Genomic DNA, 23,638 nt, shown 5'->3' on the forward strand with positions numbered 1-23,638 from the left:
TAATTACCTTCCCTTTCGCCCTTCCAGCATGTTTTTGGTCAGGTTTGGCAATCAAAGAGCCCCTACTTTCTGCCATCTTCTTATCACTACTGATAAAAACTAAACCACTTACATATTCCCTACACTGACTAAACTAGAAAAGGGAATGATCAAGGAATGTTCTTCGTTTTGGAAGATAGTTTTTTTTTTACTCTGTGTATGTAGCAGAGTAAAAAAAAAAATATCTTCCACCAACACGCCAGGGTGGCACTGCATGAGAGACAGTGCTCTTCTCCATTGCAGCTTCCTATGTTCGCATACACACAACAGCCAAACACCATGGTGTCTGAAATGTGAAGCACACAGTTCTATACAAAGATTTTTGTATCTTTTACATAAACTGCGGTTTGGCTACTGACATTAAGCTAAAGGATTATATATTGTACAAGTACAAGGAAGGAATTAAAAAAAAAGGGACTCATTGTATTAAATTTTATCAATAATATCAAGTGGAAATAAGGTGGACTGCAGTTCCAGTGCCTATATGCGAGCCGCCACTGACTAGCAGTTAATGATGTTAAAGAAAAGTTTAGATCCAGAGTAACAGTGCAAGGTGAAAAGATAAATATGCTATGATTTGCTGATGAGATAGTAATTCTAGCTGAGGGTAAAAAAAAGAAGAAAAATGAATGGCATGGATGAAGTCCTACACAAGAACTACTGCATGAAAATAAACAAGAACAAAACAAAAGAAATGTAGGAACACTATAGATGGACCACTGAATATAAAAATAAGAAGAGAAAAGCTATGCAGATAGAAGAATTTTGTTATTTGGAAAGAATTACTAAAGATGGACAAAACAGAAGCGTTATATAATGCCGAATAGCACAGGCGAAACTAGCTTTCAGTTAGAAATATAGTTTGCTTACATCAAAACAAAAATTGATTTAAACATCAAGAAAACATTTTTGAAAGTACACGTTTGGAATGTAACTTTATATGGAAGTGAAACATGGACAATCGGAGTACCTGAGAAGAAAAGATTGGAAGCTTTTAAAATGTGGTACTGTAGGAGAATGTTAAAAATCAGATGGTTGGATAAAGTGACAAATGAAGAGATGTTAAGATAATAATTTGAAGCGGCAAGTTGATGAAGAAAGAAACATTTGGAAAAGTATACTTAAAAGAAGATTGGTTTGTCTGGTATTTCTCCCACCACCAGCCCATTCAGTAGCCCTAAAACATAAGACTGAATGTCCGTACCACAAACGGCTACCGTGCCTTAAAACAGTTTGTTGATCAATAACCTAATTAGCTCATACAGCTTACCTAACTGTGTGAGCGGAATAAGCATGGTGCCCTACACCACTCACTGCGTGTCCCACCGCTCACTTGTCATATACCACTAAAGTGGGTAGGTGCACCCAGTCAACTACTAAAACATATATGACTATCAATAATTAATATATCTTGTCAAAGATGGCAGTTCGCTGCCACGTCTAGGCTGCTGAATGCCACCAAGTACCTGTCCACCATTAAAGCACTTGAAGCCTTAATTTGGCTGGTAGCCAGCCATATCTTTCAGTTAGCTTCCTACAGCAGTGCAGTAGGAGTCTTTTGCCTTTTGTCAACTACTGATGTCGGTTGAACAAAGCAATCGCATTAAGGAACTCCCACATGGTCTGACCATGTGGCAAAAGCCACATTGACTCGTCGCTTGTGAGTGGCCAATTTTCCCCTTGACCTCTAAGTTTCAGGGTGGCCTGAGTTCTGGCCCCCCCAAGAGCTGGGCAATCAAACATCATGTATTCGTTCAATTGGACCTCCCCAAAGATTCACAGCTCATCAGCTGCCAGGTGGAACTGAAACAAATATTGGTTTAAATTTACATGGTTGGAGAGCACTAGGGGTTCTGTTGCCCTTAAAAACGAAGGAGAGACATACCATCCCCCCAGATCCAGTATAAATCTGTACAAGGACCTTCGCTTAGTCGTGGCGTGCCATTCTTCAATCATGAGGCTGTAACGCCATCTCCGCAGGCAGGAGATGGGCAACTGTTCAAAATGTAGAACCGGTGCATTGAGATCACCATTCCGTTCTGGTACAGGCCCAGCTCAAAACTGCATCCCAAATACCTCGGCCTCACTGCCTCTTTGAAATTTTCACATGTACGCCCCTACTTTCACCACAAAATCGATTGGGAGAGCCTTTCCCAATACAGTAGTAGCCTCGCAGGAGGTTGTTTTAAAAACACCAGTGCATACAATTAAGGCTCTGCGCTGGGCACTCCTTAAATTTTGAATAAGTTCTCGATTTCTTTCCAACCCATGCGTCCAAACAGACGCTGCGTAATAGGTCATACTTTTGAAGGCACCTCGGTATACCATGTACAAATGACGGCCCGACAGTCCGTTATCCTTTCGAGCAATCCTCCTAAGCTTATGCATCACAGAGACTGCATCTGCCACTACTTGCCTAATGTGCTTGCTAAACATCAACTTCTCATCAAACAAAACACCTAGGTACTTATGAACTCCAACTCGGCTGATTACACAGCGTCATACTTAATACGGGAATTACGACTGTATGATAATTTGTCTGCACCCTTGAGAAGCATAAACTTTGTTTTCAGCACAGAAATCCTTAAATTTTGAATGTCCATCAAGCCCTCTGTGGTTGACAAAGCCGTCTGTGCTCGGTCTTCTAGCTGTGGTCGTAAATTACCACGAACTAACAGGAGGCAGTCATCAGCAAAAGCTTGGGCCATGACCCCTTCCGGGAATGTCAGTCCCAAAAATGTCGAATACCAGGTTCCACAGTAAGGGACTGAGAATGGAGCCTTGCGAGCTTTCCCGGGTGACGGATTTTTCCACAAGTAGGTGCACATCCTTAAACAGAGCCGTGCGATCCGACAAGTAGTCACGTACTACGGCCTGTAGGGCTATGGTAACATTGCGGCATTCAAACTCATAGAGGACAGAACTCCAACACAAGGAAGGAAATACTGCCCCTATGTCAATAAAAATTGCCAAAACATATTTACAGTCGATGCTTTCCACCTCGGCAAGAGCATTTAAGATGCAATCCTCGGTGTCAACCCCTTTCATGAAGCCACACTGGCCTCGAATTAGAAAATAGTTCATATTGATGCTTTCCCAGAGCCGTTCCACAACCAGTCTTTCAAGCAAATTACCGATTACTGGCAAGAGGCTGATGGATTGATAACTGCTGTGCTCACTCGGATCCTTTCCTGATTTTAAGAGCACCCTCAACAAAGCCACCTTCCAACAAGTCACAAAACAACTCCAGTTTAGGCACCCCAAGAACAGCCTGCCAAGCGGCTCTCTTGTGACAGATAGCAGATGATATTTGTTGTCAATAAAACAAAAAAAAATTTTTTCTAATATATGTAAAATATGTATATGTATGTATACATGTTGAATATGTATATGTAAAATATGTATTATAACGTTTTAAATTAAATGTTTTTTTTTGACAACTAATATTAGTTCTAAAAATAAATCACATATCATGTTATCTATTGTGTAGATATAAAGAAGTAATATTTATAAAAAAAAAACATTACTGAAGATGGACTTATGCCCGAAAGGGCTTATGCCGAAATGGAAAAAAGTAAGGTAAGAATGTTCTTTAATTCTGTACTTTGTGGAGTGGCTAAATAAGTTTTATATTATGTATATATATATTTAAATGAACTGATATAATATATATATATAGGTCAGTTTTTCTTAAAATTAACCACTTTAAAAAAAATAAAGATTCACATTACTTGATTGTATGATAAACTTAAAAAATAAGCTGATAAATAATTAGATCTGAATTATGGAAGAAGCAGGAACATTTAGAAGAAAATTAACACGTTTAATTAAGCACATATATTTTATACATCCAAACAATTATAAACTGAGTTCTTACCTTTTTTGAAAATAAATTTATTTTAAATTCAGTAATTCAAAATTTTAACTCGTTTACAAAAAAAATATATATTTCAAATATTGTTGACATATATATAAATACATAAAAATTTTTTCAGATAAACACATGTTATTAACATAATTTAAAAGAAAAAAATATTAGTTTTCCATCACACAAAACATACGAGTAGCAGAGAGTACAGAGAATAGATAATATATGGAACATTCATTTAAGAAGTGACCACTTCAGTTGTTCCTTAGCTGACTGAAATACCTGAAATACCAAAAAAATAAATATGTCATTACATATACAGTATAATATTTTAATTATAACTTTCAAGTTAAAAAAGAAGAAAAACCAAAATATTTTTTGTATTGTATCGCTAGACTTGAAACATCATTTCAGGGATAAATATCCTGTAAGTAAAAGAATCTAAAGTATAATAATTAAAATAAAAGTTTCTGAAGCCACATGTAATATGCATTTTCTACAAATCACTCATTTCCATTATGAGTGGGCGATTACATGGCATTAGTGTAAAAGTAATAATGGCCTTAGAAATTAATGTTATGTATTCATGATTCACTATACCATGAAACTATTTTTACTCAAAAAAAAAAAAATTCACTTCAAAAAAATCTTACATTTCATTTTTGTGGATTTCAATACCAGTAATTAATAAATTGTAATAAGGATTTGGTCCTGGAAAATTTGAAATCTTTTTTACCATCATCCCCTCATGACTCAAAACTGAGTATATGATGCTTCAATTAAATCCAACCTTAAAACTACCAAAATATAGAGGAAAATATAGTTTTCAATGGAATAAAACTTTTTTGGAATAAAAATTGATTTAACCTACGTAAAAGAGTTTTATTAAAATATTTTATCTGACACAAATGCTATATAGAGATTTCTCCATTAACTTGGGCCCTATGAATGAAAACTTACATTTACATAATGTAGTTCTAAGGACTTTTACAAATCTACTTGTTCCATAACTTATATAATTATGAATCAAATTTTATTAGAAATAAATTTGTTCAGTTAATTCTAGCATATATTTTTTTTACAAGGTTCCTATTTTTTAATCTTACAGATGAAAAAGTTCTCTTTTTTAAAATAAGTTTTCTAAATGTCATACACAAGTCTAAGAAAAAGTTCATTTTATATTACCAAGCATTCAAGTAAATACAAGTCTAGCATTGTACATTTACTTTATGTGAAAAGTACAGCATTCCCAGGACTCTCAGTCCTCATACAAACTCCAGACTCTGACTCCTTTATGGTTATATTGGTATGGGGCAAGATATAGATAAAAAATATGTAAAAAACTATCAAAAGTAGTTTATGATTGAAAATAACAGTTTTTTAAAATTCCTTCTTCTTCAAATATTGACTGACCTACAGATTGAAACCCTGACTTGATTTTGTCACAACATTTTACAGCAATGCATTACTATCAATCTGTTCATGAATTATTTGCAACGATACTAACTAAATTATATCTAATATTTATAGCATATATACGTGTAAATGGATATATATATATATATTGTCACCAAATGGCTTTGACGGCACATGGCGCCTTATAATCTTATGCTAACCCTTAAAAAGGACTGTTGTTGTCGCTGAATGGCTTCGATTGGTGGTAGCAATTTAACCTTACAGCACCTTATAGGACCTTATAGCAGTCCTGAGAAGAGCTGTTATTGTCGCCGAATGGCTTTGATGGCACCTCAACCTCGTGGTGGCCCTGAAAAGGGCCGTTTTTTGCATTAGCTCTAAGAGCTGTTGGGTCCAGAAGCTGGTCTCTGGCAAAGTTAATTTGGCTGTAGTCAAGGAGTTGCGGCTCGTCCATTGAAATCAGACCAGGCTTCCCCTCAGTAGCAGTTGGGTCCCCACTATAGTGTGGCAGTGGTGGCCCCCACAGCCCTGCAGTATCAGGTCGGCATTGGCTCTTTTGCCGGCGTGGCCAAGGCAGTTCTTGAGCGATCCCATGCTGGCCAGCTCCTGTGGCTGAGGCTATCAGCCAGAGTGATTGAAGCTCAGCGAGCTGGAGTGGGAAGGTGGCATTCACGCCCAGCGGCACCCTCGGCAGGCCGGCCAGGCCTGCTGCTCCAGCAGGGATGTTGGCATCTACTGGGAGGTCCCACTGAGGCAGCCAGGGAACTTCTTCTGTCTTCTTCCATCTTCTTCTTCTGGATCTTTTCCAGGTGGTGGTCAACGATGAATTGAAAATTCACTCTTGTGTATGTTCTTTTAATGGAGCACTCAAGTGGTGGGGTCGCAGCACCGTTATGGTGGGAGAACTGCGCGGTCATCTGCATGGCGGGAGTGATTTTGTGTAAGCGCGTACTATATAAAACTCCTGCTGACATCTGAGTTGCTACCATTGCCGTCCACTGATATTAAGTTAGGCATATACGAGGTGTGATAAAAAAATACGGTGAATGAAATTTTATAGCGGCAACTGCCAACGCTACATCCATATCTCGATTCCCCCCCGAGGGGAGAAGATCCCACCTCGTATCGTGTCCGGTCGCTACACCACCCGCTCCGTTCCTAGCCAGTAGTGGCTTTAACGGAGGACATCTTCTCGCCCTCAAACTGATTGCGCACCACAGCTTTCAGTCCAGGCCCCGCAGAGATGCCACCAATGCAGATGCCCCGAGGGACATTTGCATCGGTAAAGTTCACCCCGAGATAGTTTTATGCGCTACATCCATATGCTGTAATTTGTCCAATAGCGTGATCAACTGAGACAGGCAGGGACAAGTTGTAACACGTTCGAGCTTGCCAGTCAGCTGCCAGAGCCGCTAGAGTGAGGTTGTGTTTATCGTGTCTGTCGCGCAACATGGATTTTGAACAACGCATTAACATTAAGTTTTGCTTTAAGTTGCAAAAGAGTGCCAAAGAAGTTCACGAAATGTTAGAATCGGTGTACGGCGATAATGTGGTAACTTTGAAGACTGTGTACAAGTGGTATGACCGATTTAAAAACGGAAATGAGTCTGTTGAAGACGAGCAGCATGCGGGATGTCCAGTAACCTCAAAAACAGTTGAAAATGTGTTAAAAGTGGAAACAATGGTTCGTTCAAACAGGCGAATGACTATTCGAGAGTTATCGGAAGACCTTAACATCTCGTACGGATCCGTTCAAAGCATTTAAAATTTTAACGACGTACGAAGAAAGCGACCAGAAAAATGGACCAATGGCTTCCTTCTTCACCACGACAACGCGCCGTGTCACACCTCGCTTCTCATTGGCGAGTTTTTGGACGAAAAACGTGTTCCTGTCTGTCCACATCCGTTATACTCACCAGATTTAGCACCATGCGACTTTTGGCTCTTCCCAAAAATTAAAACTGTGCTTAAAGGAAAACGTTTTGACACCATTGCTGACATTGAGAAGGCCACGACCGAGCAGCTGAAAGCCCTTCCGAAAGACGCCTTCCAGAAATGCCTCCAGTCATGGAGTCAACGTTGGGATACGTGCATTGCTAGCCAAGGGCAGTACTTTGAAGGAGATTAAATCGAATTCTATGTAACCTTATTAAAAAATTATTCACCGTATTTTTTGATCACACCTCGTATGTGGTAACAATATATGTATATATATATATATATATATATATATATATATATATATATATATATGTATATTTTCTATTTCTTTATAAATAAGATTGCACTTTCAAACCAATTTCAATCTGTTTCAGTCTATGAAAACATTTTTTCAACTGCTTTTTTATGTAGTACGTAAAGAAAAGTAGTACTTAAATTTATAATCGAAAATGAAGAAAATACATTTACAAGTATAAACAAACAGTGTAATGCATGGACTAGACTACAAATTAGTATTGTAAAAGTTTTAAAGCAATGCCTACTAGTGAAAAACGTTTGAAAGTTTTTGAAGAGATGAAGATCAATTTCATATAAAACAAATTAAAAAGTATTCATTAAAAAACAAAGAACAATAAAATAAATTACATGTAAACTGCCCATATATAATGGATAGAATGTTTGCGACATCATGCAAAAATGAAAAAGAATGGAAAAAAATTAAAATTCAGATATAAGTCTAATTACTCAAGAATTAAAAAAAAATTTAAATTTTAACCATACCACCATCTAAAACAATAACATTACTGTTGCTAGTTAAAACCAGCATTGCCGCATTTAACAAACAATCAAGCAGTGTGATGCACAGTTATCCATGGAACATATTGGAGCATCACCATGATACATCCAAATAAACCTAATATACACCAAACACAGGTGATAAAGGAAAACTTCCTTGTTGCACCTGCCTCAAAGTGACAACTTTCAAAGAAAACAATAATTTTAATATGACATCTTATTGTTGACAACTGTCAACAACTCATTCTGGTAAACTGCTGTCAGCCAATGTTTAACAAAGATTGTACATGTACAGTCAGACTGGAGTACGTTAATCTTAAAACTTGTTCAACTTGTTCACTGGCCAGAATTTCTACATGACTAGGAACCAAGAAAAATTGACAAGTATCTTGCGGTTATTAAAAAGAATGATGGATGCACAAGTGTCCAAAATTAGACACCACAAATCTTTCCTAGCCTTTCCCAATACAGTGGTAGCCTCATAAGAAGTTGTTTTAAAAATACCAGTGCATATGATTAACGTTCTGTGCTGGCCACTTCTTGAATAAATGCTCAATTTCTTTCCAACCTATGCGCCCAAATGTTTGCTGTGTAAGAGGTTATACTTTCAAAGACACCTTGGTACGCCATGTACAAATCACAGCTCAACAGCCCGTAATCCTTTCGAGCAATCTTCCTAAGCATGTGCATCACATAAACGGCATCCGCCACTACTTGCCTAATGTGGTTGCTAAACAGCAACTTCTCATCAAACAAAACACCTAGGTACTTATGAACTCGAACTCGGCTGATTATACTAATAGTAATAGGTATTAATAGTAATAGTACTATATTACTAGTAGTACTAATAGTAATAGTATTAATACTCTGATAGTACATTTTATTTTTAATTGTTTAAAAAATGTTTTTATGGGTATTTATAATAAATATATACATCTGATTGGTATATACATCTGAGGAATCTTGAAAGCATCAGTACATTATTTAAAAATGAAAGAACTTTTTTTTTGCATGCTTGTTAACCACCCCAGGGCGACTACCACCAAGTGACGTGGCAGCAGTCAGCCCAACCCTAGCTCCGACATTTTCCAGGCCCCATTGATGTCCCCCCTAAAAAAAAAAAGAATAGTAGTCCGGTGTCGACGATCAGGGCACAGCAGACAGTCTCCGTGCCTAGGACGCTTTGGCTCGCCCACACAGGAACACCCTGACTTCCTTACTGGCAGCCGAAATGCCCCCCCCCCCCCAGGGTAGCTGCCTTACCCGTCCCTAACCTAGCAGGTCGACACTGGTTACACTCGCCCGTCCCCACGTCACATCCTCTCATACCATCATATCACGGGCAACCTGACCACCCACCCACTCTTGCATGTGGGCGAGCCAAGTCGTCCTAGGCACGGAGACTGCCTGCCGTGCCCTGATCGTCGCCATATTTCGACACCGGACTACCATTTTTTTTTTTTTTAGTCTCACCACCAGAGATTTAATTCGCACAAATCAAAGAAAGATGTACAGCTCCGAGATCAAACAAGCCACAGTGAGGTCAGCAATGAAAAACACATAAATTATCGCAGCATGCTGCACAAGTTCAGAATACAAAAGGAGAAAATATAACATCAGGCATAGAACAAACAAAAATAAACACAAGAAAATATAGAAGCATAAGGCAATATAAGTATTGCCACGCTCAGGAGTACCTTAAGGTCCGCCTCACCCCTCCTAGTCTGCGCCCCACAGAACGGACTCTCTGCCTTTGGTTGTCAGGATCTGAGAAGCTAACTCACACACTTCATGTCATTGACTACTTCCTCGGAGCATGGATCCAACCAGCATGTCTGCGCCGATCCAATGGACACCCAGTAGTCGTTTCACTCCCTCCCACCGTTGGCAGCGAAAATATACATGCTCCGGAGTATCTTCCTCTTGGACCCTGCCCACTTCCCCTGGTGACGGATTTTTCCACAGCTAGGTGCGCATCTTTAAACAGAGCCATACGATTAGAAAAATAGTCACGTACTACGGCCTGCAGGGCTACTGGTACATTGCGGCATTCAAACTCATAGAGAACAGAACTCCAACACAAGAAAGGAAATGCTGCTTCTATGTCTATAAAAATTGCCAAAACATATTTACAGTCTGCGCTTTCCACCTTGGCAAGAGCATTTAAGGTGTAATCAACGTTGTCAACTCCTTTCAAGAAGCCATACTGGCCTCGATTTAGAAGTGAGTTCATATCGATGCTTTCCCAGAGCCTTTCCACAACCAGCCTTTCAAGCAACTTGCCGATTACCGGCAAGAGGCTGATGAACCGATAACTGTCGACCTCACTAGGATCCTTTCCTGGTTTTAAGAGTACCTCACCAAAGCCACTTTCCAACAAGTCGGGAAGCAACCTTAGCTAAGGCAACCCGTGAACAGCCTGCCAAGCGGCTCTCTTATGACAGGCAGCAGATGGTAGAATATAACCGGTTCAAGTTGGTCAATTCCCGGTGCCTTTTTCAGTGCCATTCAAGAAACCACTTGGTTTACGGATATATCTATGGGATCCACAGCCTGTACGCCAGGGAAGGGCGTAGCCCCCGCCCTAACGCCAACCTCTGTTTCACCCTTCGGAGCATCTGGAAACAGAGTATCCAGGAATGCCTGGTAAGTCGCTACAGATGTTAAATTGTGGTCACGACAACCAAACCCGCATCGAACACCGGACAGCATGTACAATGGCTTTGGCTGGTAACATGATTTTGGCAGCTCCCAGGGGCTGCGCTGCAACTCGCGCGTGGAGTTTTGCCGTAACTTAAGTCTGGCTACCTTGATGGCATGAACATACTCATTACGGGCGCGCCGTTAGATCTTCAGATGCTCAGCGCGCACGTCATAATCCTCGTCAGGGGGTGACGTCTATCTTCTTCTCCTAGCAGAGACCTAACTCTCGCCCGCAGCATGCTAAGGTCAGAGGACCACCACTTTTTCCCGAGTTTCCGCCTGCCTCTAACAGACGGCTCCCCGGAAGCAGCGGTCATGACGGTTCCAGCCACTCTCCGATCAGCGAACTGGCCACTACTAAGGTTCCGTCCATTGGCCGAGGCCGCCGTAGGACACTATCGCAGCCAGTCTTGATGGTCCGGCCGAATTGTTCAGCCATCAATTCCACCTCCTCTCTGTGCTCCATGCGCCATTCCAACCCCTGCAAGACAGCCGCGCACTCGCACTCGCCAAAGTGACGTCGATGTAACTTTCCCGCAGTTCGGAAGAGAAAGTTGGCGGTTGTTCTGCATCATTAATCAAGTAGAGGTTCCTGGCTTCCACGAACTGTTCGAAACCAGCGCCTCTGAGGTCAGGGAGTGGTGAACCCCAGGCAGGAGACTTTTCATTAGCGTCCAGATTAACCAGTACTAAGGGTGCCCGAGAGACTGTCCAGAATTCTGCCCAACTTCGCCAAAAAGTCATCGATACTCCATCCAAGCTGGAAGTATCCCATAATGAATAACATCCACCTCGTGGAAGCCGACCACCCTACCCCCGACCACGTACGGTTCCTGGACCAAGAGGACCTCGAGATTTTACTCCTCAAGGAGCCTTATGGCTTAACTGGTGGCCGCCCGGGCATGATGCAGATTCAACTGCCCCAGGCGCAAGCGTTCAACATGGTGGAGTCTGTCCTCAAAGGCTTCCCCCAATTCAGGCGTCGCCATAACCTGTGTTTTTACAGCTCTAGCCTGTGCAATATCATACGCCCTGCACTGCCTACCCCCGACCCGGTGTCCAGTAATGCTGTCTTTCACCAAGGCACAGGCGGCGCACTTGGCATGGCAATTGGCTGCCCTGTGCACTGGAAGAGCATAGTGACCACACATCTTCGACTGCGCTCTGCAGCGGAGAGAGGTGTGACCAATGTCGTAACACTTGTAGCACAGGCGACCTCTATATGGTCGACGACCCTACATGACATCCACCCGAAAAACAAACGTCCATCGGCCACCAAGACCTGCCGGATCATTGGCGAGGTGTCCAACACCCAGTGGCTTTTTGGGGCTTCCTTCCCCTCCAGCTGCCTGACCACTTGGTTTCTCGAAGGAAATCCTCGACGGACATATACAATGTAGGATTTTGCTGGTGCACGGCCCCGAGGATTTCGGGCTCCTCCACCCTTGCGATATCGTATACCAATATCTGCTGCCTCCGCTAGGCCACCTACTGAGCCTTCAGCCCGTTCCTTGTCAGAACGTCGGCCCGTGAGCAGCTGCTTCGCCTGCCGCTCACTTATGACTTCCAAAATGACACCGTGGTCCCTTGTTCTAGTGACCCGGGAGACTTGGATCTTTTCCCTCCGCGGGTCCAGGACCTTCTTCAGGGGTAGCTCCATCGCTAACAACGGAGCCCCCGGACCAGGTTTTAGCGGAACCACCTTAACGGTAGCCCGCTTAATTTTAGCCGCCGGCGCGTGAACTGGAAGCAGTGGACTAATCCGCTTAGGCACAGACGCGGTAGCCACTGCGGCTGCTTAGGTACCGGCTTGAAGTGCCTGATTCTCTCCACAACTTGGTCCACCTTGCCGGACAATCGTGAAACAACCAAGTCTTAGGCAAGGTTGGCACATTGGAGTCCCTCTCATTTTAATGCCAGACCCGAGACCAACAATGCACATTGACTCAAATAGTAGTTGACAAGCTGCCGAATGTCCAAAGACACTCTCAAGTCTTTTTTTAAATATATTTTGGTCCACTCCAACCACATTTCGATTCGTCCTAAACCTTCGGAACCGGAGTCCACCTGCTTCTCAGCAGGCTTACCTCCCGCCTAGGGTCGATCACTGCACCGCCATCCACCACTTCCCTTGACTTCGTAGGGATCCGCCCTTCGGATTTGGCTCGCCCCTCCTCGTGCGGTTCCGGTCGCACCCTTCCCCGCACAACTCGTGACAGAGGTTACGGACGGATTTTTTGTGCAATCCGCTTCACGAGGACACAGCACCTTCCCTGTGGAATCCTCCGAGGCCTTCTTTGCGGAGGACCGGGGCTTATGCGGAGACCTGCCGATTGACCTTCTCGGCTGGAAGGGATCAACGGCCACCAAGCCCTTGGCAAAACCAACCTAGTCCTCCAAGCAATCTCCCTCGGATTGCTCCATCGCAGCTTAAGCAAAAACACCGACTGGGACGCCAGGCACTACGTCCACTATACTATTGCGTCTGGCTTTATTTTGGAGAGAATATGGTGAAAACTTTGCTGAAACACAATAGGTGGTGTTGATTGTTTCTTGTATATGGTAAGATCAAAAACAAAATTTATAAGGTTGATTCTAAATGGAGGATATGAAATAGGATACGTTGGAAAAAAAGGAGGTAGGTCTACATTTAAAAGCTCTAGTAACCTCTAGATATGTACACCTATAGGTGCAGTGAAACATGGATGGTCTTCATACCTTTGCAAATTAGGATTCGCAAGAACTGCAGTAAAAGGCAGGGGAATCGGTTGCCCTTTAAGACAGGCTATGTAAGATGCTAGAAGTTGGTCACATCTATCCTAAAGTGATGGTTCACCACACTCAATAAGTACGCTAGTGAAAGGGTTTGATCTAAAAGTACCTGTAGCAAGATGGAGAAAAGCATGATGTACAGCATTTAAAATCTTCAGTGCAGTATTACGTGCTGAAGAGTAGGCAAGACAGCCATAATCTACGCTGGAACGAACTAAGGAATAATAAAATCGCAACATATATGATCTGTCGGTTCCCTAATTAGTTTTGCTAACAACTCACAACATAACTCGCAGTTTGGAACATTTTGTTTTTAATTGTTTGATGTGATTGACCCATGTAAGATGGCTGTCAAAAAATAAACCTAAAAACTTAATATCACAGGAGGTAGCAATTTGCTCTTCATTCAGAAAGATTTGTGGTATAAAAGGGTTCCGCAAGCAAGAAAAGACTACACATTTTGTTTTCTCAGGTGAAAATGCGAAGCCAGTAACCTTGGACAAAGCTTGAAGGTGAGATATTGTGTTCTGTAATAGTCTCTCTGCCGTGGCTGTTGAACAGGACATAATATATATATATATATAGCAAAATCATCAACAAATAATGAACATGAAACAGGTAGATGCAGATATTCAGTAATACTGTTGATGACTATAGCAAACAAGGTGGCACTTAATACATTTCCTTGAGGTACTCCAATCTCCAAGGTGACGCTACCTGATTCTCCAACACGGACACGGAAAGTTCAGTCATTTAAGAAATCCTTGATAAAGCATACACCACTTGACTTCCCATTCTTTAAGGGTGTTAAGAATACCATGTTGCCAGGCCTCGTTGTAAGCCTTCTTGATATCAAAGAAGATAGTGACGAGGAGCTGGTGGAATAGGAAAACATTTTCAATAGCTGCTTTCAGTGACACTAAATGATCAGTTGAAGAATGTTCTTGGCAGAAACGAGATAGGGCGGTAGCTTGAGGGGTTTGGTTTGCCTTTACCAGGTTTAAGTACTGGTACAGAATTGGTAGAAGAGCATCGACGGAATGTATGTATTGCGATCGCGAAGATGATATTGAGCACACATTTACTGACTGCCATAAATGGAGAGAAGAATTAGTAGACATCGATCTATCATCTGATGTTAACGGCAGATTAATTAATCACATGTTGCAGAGTGAAGATGCCTGGAAGAGGGTTGATTTAGCTATTAAGAAAATATTAACGCAGAAAAATGAGGACGAGAGGAGAATGGGGTTCTGATCTTAGTATAGGGAAGGGCGGATAGCCCCAGTGGTGAGGACTGGCATGCTGAGGTGTGCCAGTTTCGATGAGCCACTGGGGACTCCAAGGGTTTTCTTGATAGGAAAGATCAAAGAAAAGACCCAATCGTCACGTCAAGACAATCATGGTATGGCGTGGCGATATATATAGATGGGCATATCAATAGACTCAAAAGAACTGACCGGTGGGCCGACCTGCCATGCCGGACACACAGCTGGTAGGTGGGAAGGCCCATTTGAGTACAAGAGGCACTCCCCTGGGTGGCGCAATACCAACCATTCGGACCGGCCCAGGGGAGGAGAGTCAAAAAAAAAAGAAGGTTTAAGTACTGGTACGACAATGGTTTGTTTGTGGGATACATCTATTAGCACTGTCAAGTATCAGGGATGTAAAAGAGGTAAGTTCGTCAAGGGCATCTGCACCATTGTCATACTGTGATGGGAAGGCTTTATGGTAACTTTTCCAATCTGCCTTTTCAACGATCCATCTCTGTGGCCTTTTATTCACCTTTCAGTCAACACCAAAAGCTATAGTAATTAGCCTCCAGTCACTGCCGTGAAGGTTGTCACAAGCAGACCAATTAAGACAAGGAAGTAAATTTGGTGAGCATAAGGAGGGTTGATGTTTGACTGTGTACCAGAAGATGAGGACTTACATGTGTATGACCCATCATTCAGTAGACAAAGGTCGAAGTCTTGTCTCACTCCGTTTATCATATTTCCCCGAGAGGAGCAGAAATATAAACCCCAGGAAATATGATGGACATTGAAGTCTCCTACTATTAATGATGGTAATGGGATTTGCCTGAGGAGATTTGATATTTCTAGAGCATTGAAATCAGAGTTTGGTGAGATACAAATTGCAGATATGCAATTTAAAGGGGATTGAGATTTTTACAGCAACAGCAGGAATGTGGGTAGCTAGAGGTATCCTTGTAGCCGACACCTCATTCCGCATGAAAATAGCTACAGTACCACTGTACTGTCTACAAGACAATCGTATCTCTCACAGACATAGCCTCTGAGTGTTACTGCATCTTGTTGTAATAGATACGTTTCTTGGTATCACATTAGTAATGGTTCATGTGCGCATATCAACACTCTAACGTATTCAATGTGGGACCGAAAACCTCTAACGTTCCACAGAATAATGCTAATGAATAAAGTTAGTTGGATACAGAATTACAGATAAATATATGACAAAATTAGTGATCCAGTTTTCCTTTTTTGATTTTTTGTTTTAAGAAATTCTGATGCCCAGGGATCGGGCAGTTCCTCCACCACATCCTCCAGTTAAAATGGTGTTGGAGGGGAAGGTTTTGAAAAATGGGAAGTTGCAGACATCATCCCAGAGGAGGTAGTTGTGTGGGCTCCATTAACAGGGAGATTATTTGGTAGCTTACCATCAGCTGCATTTATCCTTGTCTGCAAAGGTAAAACTTTAGGGACGGGAACTTTCAGGGGATCCCACTAGTGTTAGTTTCACTAGCTGTAACTACCGACTTCTTATTAATTTTCATTAACTCAAAAATAGTTGCAGTAAGTGAAGCAGACTGATCAGATAAAATCAGAACAAGCTTTTTCAGCTCACTGCAGGATCCGCACTGTTGGTTGCTTCCACTTACAGGAGCTTTACTTGATGTCGCAGCGGCAAAAGAGACATCTGGTTTAACGAGGTCTCAGGAGCTAAGTGTCTTTCTACATTTTCTTCGGATGGCTGGGAAAAAAAACTTTTGCTCGGTACAGATTTTTAGGATTGCTTTCTCTTTTTTAAAACTTGGGCAATCTCGAGATCAAGCTGAATGTGTTCCCCCACAGTTTACCCATTTTTCTTCCTCTTGACATTTGGTGTCCTCATGGCCTTCTTTTGCACATCTAGCACATATTGCATTCTTTGTGCAAGAAGCTATGGTATGGCCATATTTTTGACACTGGAAACACTGCCGTGGGTTAGGGATGAATGATCGTACTCTAACCAATAGGTATCCTACTTTAATTTAATTTTCTCCAGTGGTGTGGGAAGGTTGAAGGTTAAAATAAGAGAGGGAGTAGGTTCTTCCAACCCACTCTAACGTTTCATTATTCTCTTTCTTCACTTCTGTAACACCTTGGGGAAAGTGCTTCGGCAATTTCTTTAACGTTCAGCTCAAGAAGATCCTGGCAAAAAAATGACTCCTCAGCTACTATTCAAGGTTTTATGACATACTGCATTTATACTTATACCACCCACATTCGTCAGATGTAGGAGCGATCTACTTTGCTCTTCACTGAAAGTCTATATTAATATTGATCTGTCTCTCAGTTTTGTTATGTTCTTGGAGGAACCGCTTGGACCAGTTACTACCTTACTGTTCAGGATAGGTGAGACCTTATGAGGAGAGCCACCTTCCTGATTATTCCAAAGAACAACAAAATGAATGATTTTATTCTTTATGTCGGATTATTTACGATTCTCTTCTGCAAGACTTTTATCCTCGTCAGACAAAACTGACCAAGGCCTTTTCACTAGACTAAAACTGGTGGTTTTTCAGATGGACCACCAACCATCATTGGTTTTATTTGTGAACTTGAAATTTTGATCCCACAAGTACTGGCGATATAACAGACCAGCGTTATATCACCAAGTATATGTGTAAGAAGAAATAGTGTAGAATGTTGTTATGCAGTTGTGTAAAAGTATATGTTGTAATTTGTGTAGTGTTTTAGGTGTAGTGTATGTTTATAGTGTAATGTGTTCTACAGCTCAGTGTATAGTGGGAATAAAAGCTGCATAGCCAACCCCACTTATTCTTAAAGAACAAGACTCCCCGATGAGAAGGCAATATATGTGGTAACAATATAAAGTGTACAAAAAAACTCCAGTTGCAAGTATACGTCTATGAAAACGTGTTCATTTATAACAGTTATGCCTGTAACTGGATATATATATATATATTAACTAAGAAAAATCAATTCTTTTTTTTTGTTGTATTTTTTCATATTCCCCTCTGTATTAATTATGTCAAAGACAAAAGTATAAAAAAGTTTACCACCAAGAGTACAGAATTCAATAATACTTCTTACCTTATGCTTGTTGTTATTACATAAAAGCGCGTTTGAGGGTTTCCCTCATTATCAGTTAATAAAACAATTCTTTTTAAAAATCAGAAATTAAAAATTTAAAACTTAAAATTATAAACATATAAAAATATATAGTCATAAAAGTTAAAAAGACTAAAAATGTTTATTAAATGTGGGTAGCCACACATACAGTACTGATTTTTAAAAAAGAATATGTTTTATTAACTGATGATGAGGAAAACCTTTGAAAGCCCTTTTATATAATAACAACAAGCATAAGGTAAGAAGCATTATTGAATTCTATACTTTTCATAGCAAACTTTTTATACTTTTGTCTTTGATATATATATATATATATATATATAAAATTAATAAATAGATTCTTCCAGATCTGAACTTAAGTTAATTATTGAAGAAAAATAAAAAAAATATAATAATAAAGTAACTGTTTTAACAATTAAAAAATTGTTCTAACAAAAAATATTCTATTTTAATATGATACATCAGAAAAATTCATAAACATTATTTATAGTTAAAAATTTAGCTCAAATAAATTGAAACATTTATTATCAAAACCAAAAAATAAACACAAAGAAAAACTGCTATTATAAAAGAAAAAAATAATATAATGAAAATTGTACTAACTACTTAATAAGCATAGATATAGCTAATAAGCATAGTGCAGAATTATTAATACGGCATACATAGAATGGAATGCGACAAGAATGGAATGTCCTCCCCCTCCTATAAATTATCTCAATGGATGGGATACAGAAAGAGGTAGAGAAGAGGACAAAGGTTAACTTAAGAAGCTTGTTGTTTAGAGATAGTTTAGTTGTGGTGAGAGAGGGGAAAGAGAGAGCATGCATATGAGTGGAAAAAGAAAATAAAAAAATATGGACAGAATTTTGCAATAAGAGTAAGGTGTCATGCCAGAAAGGTATCAGAAAAATATATGAGGTCAGAATAATGTTAAATGAAAAATGGCAGAAAGGAAGAATAGTACATATATTTAAATAATTTTATCAGAGGATTAGAAATTAGAAAAAGAAGTAAGAACAAAAATTCAAAAGCAAAATTGTCAAAAATTTCAAAGTGTCAGAAATTTAATCTGGGATAAAGAAGTCCCACTGCAGTAAAAAAATAAAAAAATAAAACAATGACGCACTTATTTTATACTGGTACCGACTTATGCGGCAGAAATATGAACAGAAGGAAGAAGGGCTGAAAGTATGATGCTGGCAGGTGAAATCAAATCTACGAGTAGTATTTTGGGAAAAAACAAGGAGAATAGGATAAAGAATGACATAATATGAGAACAGCTATATAAGGGAAAGAGTAAATTTAAACATAAAAACATAACATAAATTACATCTATTAACATAAATACATGTACAATAGATGTATTAACATAAATACATCTACAATACTACAAAAACAAATAATAACAAGTACATAACTACAACTTTTAGACATGGTAAAACTATTTAAAACAATTACCCAGATAAAAAATAGTACTTAAAGAAGTAAATAAAATTAACAAAAAAAAATTCAATGCAAGTAAAATTTATAATTAATGGACATTATATTTATAATATCTTGGCATTTTATTAACATCTGACATTATATATATATATATATATATATATATATATATATCACAACTACTACCATCATTATTATTATTATACTGATATGAATTATCTATGAAAAAAATATGAACACAGTAATGATACACTTGCTTATGAACCAATAAATAAATTTTCAACAGAACTAGCTGAAATAGAAAACCTTGCAAAGGGTTAGAAAGTGTAGCAATGTTTTAAAACAGAACTTAATTAAAGCTTTAATTTTTTTAAACTAAAACAACATTAAACAAACATTTCATTAAAGTACATTATTAATCATAAAATACTTAAAAAATAACTAATTTTAGTCCATACCTGAGCAACAGTTTGCTCTCCAAGAGGAATATCATCTGTACGTAAAGCTACACGCTGAACAACAGCAGTAGAATCTGCTTCTAAAATTATTCTGTAAATATAAAATAATCTTATAAGTAGTTTATTTGAATTATTTTGTGAGGCTACACACAATTTCCAAGATGACAGTTAATAACTTTTTATAAATACACTAGCAGACCCGGTAAAGCTTCGCTACAGCTAGATTTGAGTGCATATATAGATTAAATGAACACAATTGAAAGTTCGATAAAACATTAAAAAAATGAACATTCAGAACTTCACAAAATTTAAACTTTCACTTTATCCCTTTTTCCTTATTTCCTTTCCCCCTTTTCCATTTTCCCTCCATTCCCCTATTTCCCTTTTTTGATTTTCCCTATTTCTTTTTTCTGAATTTTCCCTTCTCTCATTTCCCCTTTTTTCTTTTTCCCGTGCGTAAATCAGTCCAGTAGCTTTTAGTCTATAGCAGACACCTTTAGGAAAACACTGCCTTTTATATATATACAGAAGAAGAAAGAATGTTTGTATATTTGTTTGTTGGTGTTGTAAATATTTCGACACCCGTGCCACCTAGCAGGCAAGGTTTTGCAAAAATTTGTCTTTTCATGTAACTAATGTGTATTCTGAATATGAGCCAAATCGGTTCATAAATACAATTTTTCGAAATATCTCAACCCCAGCCCCACCTAGCAGTTCCATTTTTTGCCAAAATATTTGTTTTCATGTAACAAATATATAATCTGAATATGAGCAAAACCGGACCATAAATACAATTTTTGAAATATCTCAACCCCAGTGCCACCTAGTGGATGCATTTTTTGTAAAAATATTTATTTTCCTGTAACTAATAGATATTCAAAATAGGAGCCAAATTGGACCATAAATGCAATTTTTTGAAATATCTTAACCCCCGCAGCACCACCTAGCATGTCCAAACTAATTCAGAAACTTACACGGGCGTGCACACAACAACTCACGAAGGTTTAATCGCAATCAGATTAATGGTATAGGAATGCATATAGGACAAACAAATAAATAAACATTAATTTTTATATATGTATATATATATATATAAAACATTAACTTTTTCATAAAAAGATTTTGTTATTGCTAAGTCCAGTGCCTCAATAAGTAAACACTATATACTATATATATGCTACCATAATGGAAAAACCTGTGAGGAGTGGACTGGACAAATCGATCATGAAACAAGGCAGAAGCACTTTTAAGAGATGTAAAAGGCATCAACTGATTGATACAACCTAAAAAACAAAACATAATGTTTAATGTATGGCTGCCTTTGCATACTGCACTGCACAGCTTGAAGTAATAGAAAACCAAATCTCAAATTTCCAAACAGATTTTATTTTTATTACTTTCCTATTTTGGCAAAATATTTTCTTCAGTAAAGTATTCTGTAAGTAAAGCAGTTTCCTGACCAAAATTCTGGACAGTGAAGTATAGGATCCTCTTCTAGAGTTGTAGCATAACAGAAGCTTAAATAAAAATGTAGGTTACCCAAATTAAAAATTATAATGGGTCAGTTAAGCTAAGATTTAGCAGAATATTATGAGGTATGATGGAAAAACAAATGAAATCTTGAATTGCAAATGAAGTAAAGGAATTAATTACAAAAGGGTGATGGAATGCAAGTAACAATGAATAAAATGTCAGGACAACAAATATAGTCTTATAAATATTGAAGTAAAGAATTGTTCTAATGAAAATGGATTCAAATTCTAATCAGTAATATATAAAAAGTTCACATCCTCTTCAGCAAGAAGTGAAAAATTAGTAAAGGAATAGATGACTTAATAAAGTACGTAAAAGATTATGTAAATACAATAATAATATTAATGGGATTTATACTGATACAGAAAGTGAAGAAAAAGAAAGGAAAATAGCTGGGAGAAATGGGAGACAAAAGCAAAAGAATGAAAAGATAATGCCTTGTTTTCAAGATATCTTAACCTACATTCACCTAGTTATGATGAAATGTAAATTCACAACAAAGAAAAAGTGGAAAAAACTGGGGAATAAAATATGAGATTTCTAATTTATTTTATGGATCTTGGTTTTTTCTCTGAAGGATATGAAACAATTAAAACAGGGCAGAAATTTAAAAAATATGACAAGATAAAAAACCTTGGATAAAAATAGATATTCTGTATTATTACTAGTGGACAATGATCTAACTGACTAATATTCACAATTTATCAAATAAAGTTAAAACACTGTTTTCTTTCAAAGGTCATAATTTGGGCCATTAGCCAAAGAACTAGTGTATTAAACTTACTACATCAGTATTTTGTTTTGGTAATGTTAAATTTATACTACATTAAGGCCAACCTCAACCACACAATCTGTTAAACTCCCTCCAGGGCCTCAGATGAATATTCCACCTAAAGCATGTCATACACGTAACACATGTTGATAACTTCACAGCTCACAATGACTATCTCCCACATTTTTCAAACATTCTCTAAACATTTATCCTAAGCACAAAACAAAATGGAGTGAAGATAAAACAACTCTCACATACTACAAAGAATGTCCATTTCTTCTTCAGTGAAATCACTTTCTACTGCTACTGCTGCTGTTAATCCCCAACAAAGACTGGCAATTATTTGAAATCTATTTCAAACACACCAGTGCCCTAAATAATATTTAATACATTTCTCTGATGTATTAGGTTAAATAGGTTCCTGAAACCAATAAAGTTAATGTTATAACTTTCATCACTTATATTTACCTTAACATACGTTTAATTTAATTTTAGTAGTAAAATAAAGAAACCAAATTCTTTTTAATAAAAAATTCCATAATTTAAGAATCAAATCATGTTAAAATCAACAATATTCAATGCCAACTATAATTAAAAGCAAACACTATGACACTTTTATTATTACTGGTAACAAAAAATCAAATTATAAAAATATTACCCGCCATCGCAAATCTCATCCATCGCTAACATAACTGTATCAAGATTTTCCATAACAATTCTCTTCTCAACATTTTTGCGTAGTATCTGACTTACTGAATCGTAAAGGCATTGCAATACACTCATTAATATTAACTGAAATAAAACAAAAAAATTTGTAATTTAATTAATAAACAATAACCACATAACACTGACTTTTAATCATTTTAATGAATACAGATATGCTATCTATATATGAAATGGTTACAGCTGCCAATAAATTACAATATGTCAAGTAGTATCCCTGTTAGCTGCTAAGTATTAGATTGCTACTATTAACAGAGGCAAGAGATACCAAATTAATGAAACTAAAACAAGCAAGTAAAGATATACCACAGAAAATTTTTAAATAGGCTAGAAATGTTTTAAACTGGATAACACATTTTGGAAATTATGAGCATGATTTGCTCATAATTAAATTACCCTACCCCTAAGTTACCATGATATTAGCTTCTTTGAAACTTGATACTATTTAACAAAAGAGACGAATATAATTGGAAGGAATACTTGAATTAAGGCAATCATAACCTTTCCATTTACAATAAAATCTTCAACTAAGGCAAAATATATTTATACAAGTTCATCATTAATCTATTTTCCTTACCTCAAATACTATCATTCATTATGAATACATAAATATTTATCGGTAGACTTTTCTTTCAATATATTGGAGGTATGTGAAAACGTTGATTACACAAAAATACAATCGAAGGCTAAATTGTTTTCAATTACGAAGTACACGCGAACACGAATAAGCAACTTTATGAAAAAATACCAACTCCCAACAGCAAAAAAATTTCAAGTAAACAGAAAATAAGAACGT

At 38.2% G+C, this 23,638-nt stretch overlaps 1 protein-coding gene across 2 annotated transcripts in view; it reads right to left on the reverse strand.

Annotated features, from left to right (window-relative positions):
* Positions 1-3,853: 3,853 nt before the first annotated feature.
* zetaCOP (COPI coat complex subunit zeta) overlaps positions 3,854-23,638 on the reverse strand; it is a 64,934-nt gene continuing 45,149 nt past the window's right edge. For both annotated transcript variants that reach the window (XM_075362497.1, XM_075362498.1), the window contains exons 3-5: positions 22,778-22,911; positions 19,815-19,905; positions 3,854-4,189 (exon numbers count right to left, since the gene is read on the reverse strand). In XM_075362497.1, coding sequence (XP_075218612.1) covers positions 4,142-4,189; positions 19,815-19,905; positions 22,778-22,911 — 273 coding nt within the window. In that variant the 3' untranslated portion in view covers positions 3,854-4,141. The remainder of the gene's footprint in view (positions 4,190-19,814; positions 19,906-22,777; positions 22,912-23,638) is intronic.

The sequence above is a fragment of the Lycorma delicatula genome, chromosome 4 (assembly GCF_047948215.1).
Source record: "Lycorma delicatula isolate Av1 chromosome 4, ASM4794821v1, whole genome shotgun sequence".
Classification (NCBI taxonomy): Eukaryota; Metazoa; Arthropoda; class Insecta; order Hemiptera; family Fulgoridae; genus Lycorma; species Lycorma delicatula.